General features: G+C 38.2%; 1 protein-coding gene across 9 annotated transcripts in view; it reads left to right on the plus strand.

The window, feature by feature from the left end:
* LOC308499520 (S-adenosyl-L-methionine-dependent tRNA 4-demethylwyosine synthase TYW1-like) overlaps positions 1–13,604 on the plus strand; it is a 193,637-nt gene that overhangs the window by 97,985 nt on the left and 82,048 nt on the right. For all 9 annotated transcript variants that reach the window (XM_081053065.1, XM_081053068.1, XM_081053066.1 and 6 more), the window contains one exon: positions 2,002–2,111. In XM_081053065.1, coding sequence (XP_080909191.1) covers positions 2,002–2,111 — 110 coding nt within the window. The remainder of the gene's footprint in view (positions 1–2,001; positions 2,112–13,604) is intronic.

Raw genomic sequence — 13,604 nt, forward strand, 5'->3', positions numbered from 1 at the left:
GAGGGTAGGGAGGGGGCGGCTAGTCTCCGTGCTGAGGCTTCAATTCTCTGCTCGGCCGTGAGGGCTTAAACCACTGTTTTCAGCCTTCTTCCCTCAGTCTTGGCTCCAAGGTCTCTGCTGGGAGAGTTAGGTTCAGCCGTGTTATATGCTGCCCCCTCAGCCCTGTGGGCCGTAAGCGGAGCCCTACCAGTCTGAGTTCTTCCCTCTCCCGAAGCTGTGGTAGTTCTGGGACGCAGCGAGCTCGGAGCACTGAGCTAGGTCTGCGTCCTGTGCCCGAGCAGCTTCGTCTCCGCACTTCTCCCTTCCCACCTTCCCAGCTCGTGCAATTCTCCAACCTTTAGGTGAATTCAGTAGTGGGCCACTTCGTCTTACCTGTCTTCTGTGCAGCTAGTCATTTGTGAAGTTATAGTTGAATTTGTTGTAAATTGCAGGGTAGATTTTCAGAGGCTCACCTCATGCCACCATTTTTATGTCGTGTGAGCGTCTTTTCTTATACTTGTTGATAATTGTATTTTCTATGTCTTAATTGCAGAAATATTCAGGTTCTATGGCTATTTATTTGTTAGTTATTTGTTTATTGCTACTGAGTTAATAATTCTGTATATACTCATATTAACCACTTATCTAACATTTGATTGGCAAATAATTTCTCTCATAGGTTGTTTTTTCACTGTGTTGATTCTTTCTTTCTTTCTTGTTTTTATTCTTGGGCTCGATATAATTTGTAGTTTGTTTTATGGCAAATGAACTTAAACTTCCCCCAGATATTTTCATGTGTTCTTGTTCTGGTAAGATAAATAGCAAATAAATAAATAAGTAAATAAACAAAACTTTAAACCTCCTGAATTAATGAACTTCCTGTATATACCTATGTATGGAGATAAAAGTAATCAAATATAATTGAAATTGGACGTTTTATTTAAAATTCTATTTGTCAGATCAAAAAGTAGAGAGAAAACAAATTATATTAACTACATTGACTATAGATGCTATAAAGATTAAAGAGTGTTGATGAATATTTGAAAATTTGGAAAAATAGTCATATTCTTTGTAACTTTAGATGATCAAACTTAATTCAAGAATGTCATTCTGAATAGTCCTATAACCACTACAGTATTGAATTAGTATTTACAAATCATATCAGAAAGAAACCAGGTCTAGATGGTTTTATAAGTTCTAGCAAACATTCAAGGAAAAGGAATTCTCCAGTTGATGAGGAAGAGAGAACACTTCCTAACTCATTTTAAGAAGCTAGTGTAACTTTGATACCAACCCAGGGAATAGCATGGAAAACACAAATTACATTGCATTTTCACTCATTAGCATGGATGTAAACTCCTGAACAATATATTAAAATATCGAGTCCAGCACTGGAAAACAATACTGAAAATCATAATTAAGATGGGTTTATTTTTTGCAAATATCATTTTAGTTGCTGCTATAGCTGGTTGCATAATTAATACTCTGTCATTTGTATTTTTTATTATATGTGTTATACACAGATTATATCAACTTATATCAGTATGTGAATACAAATACTTATTTCCTATGTTTCCAACAATGTTTATTGTTTTAAGGAAAGGAAGCCTTTTCTTATATGACAATTTTAAAGGTAGTATATTTACTTCCAATATGCCCTTCATCCATCTTCCCTCAATATTAATACCTTGCATTGCCATAAAAAAATTATCAAAACCAAGAAATTAACATTGATACAATACATTAATGAAACTGGAGACTATTTAGATTTTGCCAATTTTCACACTACTGTTATTTTTCTGTTCTAGCACCTTAGCCTTGGCACTTCTCTTTCCACCCCTCTCTGCTAGGTGTCATGACTTAATTAATTTCCAATTGAATCAGAAAATACAGCTATAAACAGCTAAACATTTAAGGGGAAATCAATTCTGATTTTATGATTTTATTGGGTACCTCATAATAGATGATTAGCTGAGTTCTTATTTCAGAGAGTACTTGAGAACTTTTGCCTCTTTTTCCTAGGCACCACACCAATCCGGTGGGCACTGAATGGCGGTGGAAAATGGACCAGCCTGAAATGATCTTAAAGGAAGCCATTGAAAACCATCAGAATATGATCAAGCAATTTAAAGGTATTTATTTTTTTTCTCTACAAAGGGATTCTAATAGCATGAATAAAATTGTCAGAGGAATTGCTCTTTGGCAGATTTTCATATAGGGAAGTGAAAACTTTGTAAAATACTGTATACATTTGGCCTTTTTAGCATTTACTGGGTGGCAGAATTTTACTACATCACTATGGAAAATGTGGAGGAAATTTTTATTAATATTATTGCTCTTTTTTTATAAGGCATTTATTCATGATGACTTTTATATGCCATATAATGGAAGAACTAAAAAACTTCATTCAAAGCATGGTAATTTAAAATATGATGCCTTAGTCTATAAGTTTTGCCTGGAAATGTATCATCCTTCCTAAAAACTTTTGCTTTGTTCTGTCTTGCTGAGCAGAAAGCAGCCTAATGAATGGAATTTTAGATCATGGGGAAATTCTTAAGTATTGTCAGTTAGATAGTATTGGGAAATAAATGCCTTATAAAAAAGGAGGGATAATATTAATAAAAATTCCTTCTGGGGCGGCCAGATGGCTCAGTTGGTTAGAGCGTGAGCTCTGAACAACAGGATTGCTGGTCCGATTCCCACATGGGCCAGCGAGCTATACTCTCCACAACTAGATTGAAGACGACTAGTTGCCACTGAAGTGCCGGAGGGTTGGCCGGGTGGCTCAGTTGGTTAGAGCATGAACTGTTAACAACAAGGGTGCCGGTTCGATCCCTGCATGGGATGATGGGCTGCGCGCCCGTGCAAATTAAGATTGCAAACGGCAACTGGACTTGGAGCTGAGCTGCACCCTCCACAACTAGATTGAAGGACAACGACTCGGAGCTAATGTCCCTGGAGAAACTAACTGTTCCCCAATATTCCCCCCCCCAAAATTTATTGTATATGCTCCATAGTGACATAGTAAAATTCTGCCACTCAGTTTCTAGAATTTCCTGATTTAGTTGTATCTCATACTTCAAGGTATTTGACTTTACTGGAGATTACTAGTTCGCAAGCTTTAGAATGAATCAGAACCATCCAGAGGGCTTGTTAAAATACAGATTCCTGGTCTCCTTCTCCAGACAATGATTTAGTAAGTCTGAGGTAGGGACCAGGAACATGCATTTCTAACAGATTTTTAGGTGGTGGTGTGTTGTTGAACTGGAGACCACAATTTGAGACCCACTACTGTACGTAGATATGGTAGGCCTTAAAGTGATGGCTTCGAAAAGACAGCTGCAGATAATGAAGTGAAAAAAAAATTGTTAGGTTCTCTGTTACATCTCTGTGCTTCTGTCTCCACCTACCACTCGTAAGGCCTGGTCTCCTATATTCTCCTTTCCTTTCATATGCAACAATCAAAAATGAATTCTGATCAAGGTGGTTTTGATATAGGCATTTTTGTGGTGCTGACATGTGGGTCCTTATAAACCCCAGTATTAGCCTTCTGTAGATCTGTGGATTTTTTTATGCAAAGAAATTTGTTGTGTCAGGTCGCTGCTGCTTGAAGTTATAGTGCTTCCGATGTGTGTTTTTTTCAACACCAGCAAGCAGTTCTCCAGTTCTAAGCAGACACTGACTGGGTGTCCCACAAACTTAATTCAATTCTGATACTCTCTAGAGATAGCATCAGACCGCACAGGTAGAAGGTTCTGTTGTACAAAACTGCCCCCCACTTCAGACACCATTCCCAAGTCCAGGTTGTTACCTGTGCTTCTGACAGACTGGCTATAAATGGAAGGTTCCCACAACCTCCTTCTCAGATTTGATTAATTTATTAGAGAAGCTCAAAGAAGAACTCAGAGACACATTTACAGGAAGTCCTCATTTAACTTTATCGATAGGTTCTTGGAAACTGACTTTGAGCGAAACAACATAGTATAACGAAACCAATTTTATCACAGACTAATAGATAGAAGCAAGAGTTAAATTCCTACAGTATATTTCTGGTCACAAAAACATGACCAAACTTCAATAAAAACCCCAAACACTTCTATTATTAAACATTGAAATAAATGTGAGCGATAGATACATTTAGGAAAGATTAATACAAACACGCAAGATAATGTGGAGGGTGCAGCTCAGCTCCAGGTCCAGTTGCCGTTGCTAGTTGCAGGGGGCACAGCCCACCATCCCTTGGGGGAGTCGAGGAATCGAACTGGCAACCTTGTGGTTAAGAGCCCACTGGCCCATGTGGGAATCGAACCGGCAGCCTTCGGAGTTAGGAGCGTGGAGCTCTAACTGCCTGAGCCACCAGGCCAGCCCGCAAGATAATTATTTTCTAACCCGCTTATTCCAGTTCAGAGTCGTGGGAGGCTGCAGCCTCTCCCTACAGCTCAGGACACAAGGTAGGAACCCTCCCTGGACAGGACACCCTTCCATTTTGGGTGCACTCACACGCACCCACACTCGCTAAGACTGGGACCTTTTAGACACGCCAATCCACCTAACGTGCACAGCTTTGGGATGTGGGAGGAAACCGGAGTCTCCAGAGGAAACTGGAGTCCCAGGGGAAGAGTCACACAGACATGGGGTACACATACAAACTGTACACACACAGTAGCACTAACTGGGAATTGATTTTTTTTCTCATCAATGTTATAACAATGACGTTGAATGATACTACGTTATCCAAGGACCTGCTATACTTACGTTTACCAGTTTGTTATAAAGGATTTTATAGAGAATATGGATGGATAGGCAGATGAAGAGTTCATAGGGGGAGGTCTCGGAGGTTTCTTAGCCCAGGAGCTTCTGTCCCCATGAAACGGGTGCACCACACTCCGACACGTGGATGTGTTCACCAACCTGGAAGCTCATCAAATCTTGTTCAAGAGTTTTTATAGAGCTTAATCTGTAGATTTGTAGCTCCCTCTTTCCCTTTTGGTGGGGCTGAAAATTCCAACCCTCTAATCATTTGGTCTTTCTGGTGACCAGCCCCATCCTGAGTCTATTTAGGAGTCCTACCCTAAGTCACCCTAGTAGCATAAACTTGGACATGCTCAAAAGGGGCTCCTTGTGAATGACAAAAGATGCTCCTATCACTTAAAATCACATGGGTTTTAGGAGCTTCGTGGCAGCAACCCAAAACAAAGACCAAATATACTTCTTATATCACATTACCTCTTATTACTGTTCTTGTTTCTTATGAGAAATTGAGGAAAGTAATGCAAATAATGATTCGAGATTAATAGTAATGTATCAGTAGTCAATAATTATATCTTTATTTTATTCTTTTTCAATTTTCTAAGGAGAGTTGACCTGTACATATTTGTGTGTGTCTATATGATGTATTTTTGTACATCTGCAAAGATGCTAATAAATATTTTAATATTTCATCTTGACTTTTAGCCTGAAATACATTTTTGTTTTTAACAAATTTTTTTCTCCTTAAAGGAGTTTCTCTTTTCAGTCTTTTGGAAAATTAAATGAAACTGTTTGGTGAAGAACTAGTAAGTCTACACATCCACTAGCTTTTCTTACTTATTGTTGACTTACTGAATATTACTGATCATTGATATTCAAATAAACTGTATGTCTTTTAAATAAATTTCAAGGCAAAGTCCTGTTTTCTTTTTGATAGTGTATTAGTCAGAGTTCTCCAGAGAAACAGAGTCAACAGGATGTTGTGTGGGTGGCTGTGTATGTATAGAGAGAGAGACAGGGAGAGAGAGAGATTGATTTAAGGAATTTACATGTGATAGTGCAGGCTTGGTGAGTCCAGGAAAATAAAAAGTGATGGGTTAGACCAGTAGGCTGGAGATCCAGAAAGAGTTGCAGTTTGAATCCAGAGGCTATCAGCTGGCAGAATTCCTTCTATCATGGACGAGGTTTTCAACTGATTGGATGAGGTTCATCTACATTCTGGGTAATCTGCTGTACTCAAAATCCACTGATTGAAATGTTAATCTCATCCAAAAGATACTTTCACAGAAACATCTTGAATAAATTTTGACCAAATATCTGGGTACCGTGGTCCAGCCAAGTTGATACTAAAAATTACTGTCTCAGAGGTAGTAATATCAGAAGCAGGCAAATGCCAGTAATTTTATCTTTATAGTTTAGTACTTACAGAGCCAATTAAACACTTACATAATGGGATGGTGACTGAGGATGTGTGTTTACTGAGAATCTCCCTGAATGAATTGTGCCCCAGGCATTATGTGTGGGAATAAGCAGCCATGAGCAGTAGGCATTCATTTTTTTCCATTCTGAGATGTCCTTGACACAGAGTGACAATCTGTTTTGATAGTAATTCTGACAGGAACATTTTTGCAAATGTACTTTAAATGAAAATAAGTAATGAATAAATCATGAGGCAGACTTTATTCACGTTAATAACATGTGTTAGGCGAGCTCAGTGTCTATATGTTCTTTGTTATGTCGACCCTGACAATGAATGTGCCTGGTGAGAAGGATTCTTGGTGGCTAATTGGATTCAAACTTATAAACAGAGTTTAGTAGTCATTGCTAAACAAAGGCCTCTCATATTCTCTGCACTTCTGGGAAAAGCTGCACTGAGCTGCCTGCCTCCTGCACTGTATTGCTGACCTCTCAGCGGACCATTGTAAAGGAGCTCCTGGATTCTTAAACCAACCAGTGGGCTGAAGACCTGCCCCAGCTAATTGGGGCTGTGCAATGATACCCTCTTTGCATTTTTACCAATCAGTCAGAGTGGCTGCATTCTGACCAATCTGAACAGTGCTATTTGGACCAATCAAACTGTACAGATTTGGAATCATTTGCATAGAAATGGACTAATCAGGGAATGGACTAATCAGCCACTCTTCTGTGCATAAGCCAACTTCACCTCTGCCTCAGTGGAGCACACTTTGTTTCCATCAAACACTGTGTCCCCAGCCAAAGGTGTAACACCAGGACCACCTCTACTATTTCGTGCTGTTCCTTAGTTGAGCTGTTATTACATTGAGCTGTTTCACAGTTGAGCTGTTTTCACTGAATAAAATTTCCCCTTTGCCGCACTCCAAATTGGGGACTTCTGTTGTCATTGAATTGGTGTGATGACCTTTGGCTGACACTTGTCTAACTTGTTGGAGGGGCTCCTTCTGTGCTTACTTTAAATAGCAGGCATCTCAAATGATTTGTCTTCAAGTTCCTATGATGTAAGAAACAAAAGTTTTTAAAAATATATTTTCTTGTAGGGGGATGATAGATACAGGATTATAGGGAGAAAGAATAGAGAGTTTATCTATGGACAAGTGAATACTGAGTAGGAGAATACCCAACGGGGAGGGAATGATGTCCAGAAATTCAACAACTACCATCAATTTCCTTCATAAAAATAGATTTTATAGAGTACAGTTATGCCACCATGTTCATAGGTTTCACATCCATGGATTCAGCAAACCATAGATCAAAAATATTTGGAAAAATAAAGTATGTTCTTTTTAGAAAAATGTCTCTTCATGTCCTCTGCCCATTTTTTAATTGGGTTGTTTGTTTTTGGAGTTGAGTTTTTTATAGATTTGTGATATTAACTCCTTATCAGATATATCATTGGCAAATATCTTTTACCATTCAGTAGGATCCCTTTTTGTTTTATTGATGGTTTCCTTTGCTGTGAAAAAACTTTTTAGTTTGATGTAATCCCACATGTTTGTTTTCTCTTACTTCCCTCGCGCAAGGGGATATATCAGTAAAAGTCTTACTCGGGTTAACGTCTGTGAAGTTTCTCCCTATATTTTCTTCTAGGTATTTTATGGTTTCAGATCTTACATTTAAGTCTTTAAGCCATTTTGATTTATTTTTGTATCTGGTGTAAGGAGGTGGTCCAGCTTCATTTTTTTGCATGTGTCTGTCCAGGTTTCCCAGCACCATTTATTGAATAGACTGTCTTTACCCCACCGTACATTCTTGCTTCCATTGTCATAGATTAAGTGGCCATATGGGCATGGATTTATTTCTGGACTCTCTATTCTGTTCCAGTGATCCATGTGTCTGTTTTTATGCCAGTACCATGCTGTTTTGATTACTGTAGCCTTGTAGTATAATTTGATGTCAGGTATTGCTATACCTCCCATTTTGTTCTTTTTTTTTTTTTGTACTGACAATCAAAATGTTTGTTTATTTATTTATTTTTGTGTTTGCATTTTTAATTCTCAAGATTTTAACTTTTTTCTTTATAATATTTATATATATATATATATATTTATTATTATTATTATTAGTTTCAGGTGCACAAGACAAGGTAATACTTAGACGTTCATCATTTATATCCCTCACACTGTGAACCCCCCTCCCCCCATCCACTATCCCTCCGACCTCACACTGAGCCATCACATTATATATATAAAATTATATTTGGCATTCATTATTGTTGAGCTTCAGGTGTACAGTACATTGATCAAGCATCTACATCTTCCCTGAGGTGGTCTCCCAAATGGGACCTGTGTCCATCAGATACCCTACAAAATCTTTACAACATTATTGATTATGTTCCCCAAATTATTTTTCAAAAACCCTGAGGCCATTTTGTGGTTACTAACCACAAACTAAAACTGACTGTTTTCTAATCCCTTCACCTTTCCCCTTATCCCCACCCCCCGCCCATCTAACAACCCTCAGTTTTTCCTCTTTGTCCCCAGAGCTGTTTCTGATTAGTTCATTCACTTATTCTTTTCTTTAGATTCCTCATATAAGTGAGATCATATGGTACTTGTCTTCCTCTTTCTGGCTTATTTCGCTTAACATAATGTTCTCTAGATCCATCCATGTTGTTGCAAATGGTAAGATTTCTTTTTTCTTTATGGCTGCGTAATACTTCATTGTATAAATGTACCACAGTTTCTTAATCCAGTCATCTAACGATGGGCATTTCGGTTGTTTCCATGTCTTGGCTATTGTGTATAGGGCTGCAATAAACATAGGAGTGCATACAGATTTTTGAATTGGAGTTTTGGATTTCTCCAGATAGATGCCTAGGAGTGGAATTACTGGATCATAGGGTAGTTCCATTTTCAGATTTCTGAGATACCTCCATACTGTTTACCATAGAGGCTGCACCAATCTGCAATCCCACCAACAGTGCACAAGGGTTCCCTTTTCTCCACATCCGTGCCAGCACTTGTTTGTTGATTTATTGATGGTAGCCATTTTGACTGGGGTGAGGTGGTATCTCACTGTGGTTTTTATTTGCATTTCTCTGATGGTTAGTGAGGTTGAGCATTTCTTCATATGTCTTCTTGCCTCTGTATGTCCTTTTTAGAAAAATGTCTCTTCATATCCTCTGCCCATTTTTTAATTGGGTTGTTTCTATTTTTGGAGTTGAGTTGAGTGAGTTTTTTATAGATTTGTGATATTAACCCCTTATCAGATATATCATTGGCAAATATCTTTTCCCATTCAGTAGGATCCCTTTTTGTTTTATTGATGGTTTCCTTTGCTGTGAAAAAACTTTTTAGTTTGATGTAATCCCACGTGTTTATTTTTCCTCTTACTTCCCTCGCACGAGGGGATATATCAGTAAAAATCTTACTCCGGGTAATGTCTGTGAAGTTTCTTCCTGTATTTTCTTCTAGGTATTTTATGGTTTCAGATCTTACATTTAAGTCTTTAAGCCATTTTGAATTTATTTTTGTATATGGTGTAAGGAGGTGGTCTAGCTTCATTTATTTATTTATTTATTTATTTATTTATTTTCAGCTTCATTTTTTTTGTGTGTATTATCCTTACCAGAGTAATGTTGGCCTCATAAAATGAGTTAGGGTGTATTTTCTTTTCAATTTTTTGCAAGAGTTTGAGTAGGACAGGTATTAGATCCTCTTTGAAGGTTTGGTATAATTCACTAGTGAAGCCATCTGGTCCGGACTTTTGCTTTTAGGAAGGTTTCAGACGACTGATTCAATTTCCTTACTGGTGATTGGTCTATTTAAATTTTCCACTTCTTCACGATTCAGCCTAGGAAGGCTATGTTTGTAAGAACTTGTCCATTTCTTCTAGGTTATTGAATTTGGTGCCATATAGTCCTCCATAGTATTCTTAGATGATCCTTTGTATTTCTATAACATCCGTGATAACGTCCCCTCTTTCATTTCTGATTTTGTTAATTAGTGTCTTTCTTTTTATCTTAGTGAGTCTAGCTAGGGGTTTGTCAATTTTATTAATCTTTTCAAAGAACCAACTTTTTGTCACTTTTTTTTTTATTCTTTTTGTTCTCTGTTTCATTTAGTTCTGCTCTGATTTTTATTATTTCCTTTCTTCTGCTGACCTTGGGTTTCTTTTGTTCTTCTTTTTCTAGTTCTTTAAGGTGTAATGTACGGTTATTTTGGGGGGATTTTTCTTGTTTTTTGAGATAGTCCTGTAATGATATAAATTTCCCTCTTAAAACTGCTTTCGCGGCATCCCAAAAATTTTGGTAGGATGTATTTTCATTCTCATTTTGTTTCTATGTATCTTTCGATCTCTCCTCTTATTTGTTCTTTGACCGGTTGTTCTTTAAAAGTATGTTGCTAAATCTCTACATATTTGTTATTTTCTCTTTTTTTATTTTTTTGTTGCAGTTGGTATCCATTTTCAAAGCCTTGTGATCAGAGAATGTGTTTGGTATGATTTCAGTCTTCTTAAATTTGCTGAGGCTAGTTCTATGTCCCAATATCTGGTCTATCCTTGAGAATGTTCCATGTCCACTAGAAAAAAATGTACAGTCTGATGTTTTAGGATGAAGTGCTCTATAAATGTCAATTATGTCCATTTCATCTAATGTGTCATTTAGGGCTCCTATTTCGTTATTTATTTTCTGTTTGTATAATCTATCCATAGCTGTCAATGATGTATTTAGGTCCCCTAGTACAATTATGTTTTGGTCAATTTTTCCGTTTAGTTCTGTTGGTAGTTGCTTGGTATATTTCGGTGCTCCCTGATTGGGGGCATAAATATTGATGACTGTTATGTCTTCTTGTTGTATAGTTCCCTTTACCATTATGAAATGTCCATGTTTGTCTCTTGTTACCTTTTTTATCCTGAAGTCTGTTTCATTGATATCAGTATGGATACACCTGATTTTCTCTGGATACCGTGCTTGGAATGTCAATTTCTACCGTTTCTCTTTGAGTCCTTGTAACTCAGATGTGTCTCTTGGAGGCACATTTAATTATTAAAGGATGAATACATAATCTGTAAGAATCCAGAATTTGTTTGAAAACTGGTGATGGTCTGCAATACTTAAAAGATCAAACTGTTATTTGTTTTCTTTTTAAAAATATAACTTGGAAAAAATGATAGAATTTTAGTATTTCAGAAAGTTGGTATGTTTCCCATCTTGGCTCTCTGTAGAAAGTAACTGTTGAAATTGATGGTTGTTTGTTTTATTGTAGACAATCACTAGGCAACATGATTTTATTACTCCACTCAGTCTTTATCAATGGTTATAGTCTGACGTTTTCTTTTTTATAAAGTCGAATTGGTCCTGTAGTCAGTGAAATCTCTGTGTTCTGTCTGTCATTGTTCTCTAGGTGATAGGGTATAAATAAAACAGGCCACTTTCATTTCTGGATTGTCTGACTAAGGATTATGAGGCTAACGATGTAGGAATGTTTCTCTGTAAGTCCACAAATGATGGAGGCGACTTTGAGTGAGGTCAGGATTGTTTCTGGTGAGACAGAAGAAGGAAACACAGACCCAGGAGAGGGAAAGAGTTTTAAAAAGACGATAATTCATTGAAAGCAAAGGGTCAGAGCTACCAAGCAGGAGGGGGTCCTAAATGGAAGTGCCCCGTAACTGAGGCAAAAGTTCTTGTTTTTATACCTTCCCTTGCCTGTTTGAGGAAGGGGGCTGGAGCCTTCTAATGGAATTCATCCATCAGGTTTATTCTGGAGTGAAGGAGACATTCCAGAACTTGGACTTTCGGGATATGGCTGCTTTTTTGTTTATTCCACTAGGGACCTTCCTGTCTACCTAGCAACATACTAACTAACCTGTCTCAATCCCTCCTCTCAAGACGTAACCCTAACTGCTGTTAAGGAATAGGGGCAACAACCGCTCTGGCTACTTCAGGCTGAGAAGGGGCATAGTTGGGAGAGACAGGCAGCTAGGGCTTGTCCAGAGGTCTATCTAAGGGTCCCAGGTAGATGAGCAGATGCAGATGAGGGTTTTGTTGCTTTGGAGGCTGCGTAGCCAGCTAGTGAGTGGTCCACAAGCAGAGATACACCGTAGGCAGCAGCAAGAGATGATTCCTATAATAATGAATAACAAATATGAGAAAGGCTTCTTTAGTCCCGTTGAGCTAGGAAGCGAGGAAGTAAGGAAGGAAAAATCTAGACCGAAGAATCTTGTTTTTAATTTAATAGTAGAAACTGTATTATGAATTTGTTGAACTTTACCTTTAATTAACTTTGAATTATTAGAGAGATTGAAACAGCATAACCCTTTAAACTTTTTACATCCTTGATTGTGTTTGAGAAGTAGATAATCTGTGGCAGCTCTGTTTTTGAGAACTGTTTTTCTCATCTGCTCTAACTCTTGTCTCATGGCATGGATAGCCTGTGAAGTACATTAAAGCACTGACTGAAGCAGCTAGTGAAATTAACACATGGATTAGCCGGAGTTACGGCCCTTTTTCCTTTACTCAGGTCTAGTATTTGGGTGAGAGCTTTTAGCCCAGCCTGTTGTGTGCTGGCCCCGGAGGGAAGGCTTATATTTTCTAAGATATTATATAGAGTGACTATAGTATATCCAGCCTTTTGTATGTCATTTTTTATAAAAGCTCTCAAGTGAAGAGCATTCAATCTGGGTTGTCTAGGGGGTGTTTCTTGTAAATGTGCTCTGGCAGCATAGGTTTGTATTAAAATTTGTTGGCAGTCATGAGTTAATTCTTCCTCTGTCTTGGGAGGAAGGTGGCAGGATTAAGGGTGGAGCAGGTCCGTATTTGGATTACAGGACTTTCTAATAAGAAGGCCTTATACCTCACGAGAAGGCTATCAGTGAACCAATGACTATTATTAGTATTTAAAAGTCCTCGAATGTGATGGGGGGCAAAGACGGTTAAGTCCTGTCACATAGTGAGCTTGGTGGCTTCTGGAACCAGGAGGGCAGCTATAGCTATGGCCCGGAGGCAAGCTGGCCAGGTGCGTGATATGAGGTCTAGTTCCTTATTTAAATAGTTCTAGAGTCATTTTTAAATTTAATTTGTTTATTTTGCGTTTTCTTTAAGGTATAGACCAATGATAAGAAACAGGCTGAGTAAAATGAGCCCAAACCTGGGGGCTGTCTTTATCTTTATAACCAAGCAGTTTTCAGAGGAAAAAGGTCCAGAGTGAGCAGTTGAGACAGAATAAATGGCTTCTATATTAATTAGGAAATTAATAGGCTTACCTGCCACATCAGGGTTACCCTCAGTTTTACCTCCTGTGATGAGAATAGCTTGGGAGCCACTGGGAACTTGCCCAACAGCGATGACAGCCATTTTGGGAGCAGGGAGTTGGTCCCTGTACAGGGAGCACAGCTGTTTTGGAGGTCTAGTGGTCTGGGCTTCCACATCCAAAGCAAGCTCCTTTATCTGACGCTTT

The sequence above is a fragment of the Rhinolophus hipposideros genome, assembly GCF_964194185.1.
Source record: "Rhinolophus hipposideros genome assembly, chromosome: 7".
Lineage (NCBI taxonomy): Eukaryota > Metazoa > Chordata > Mammalia > Chiroptera > Rhinolophidae > Rhinolophus > Rhinolophus hipposideros.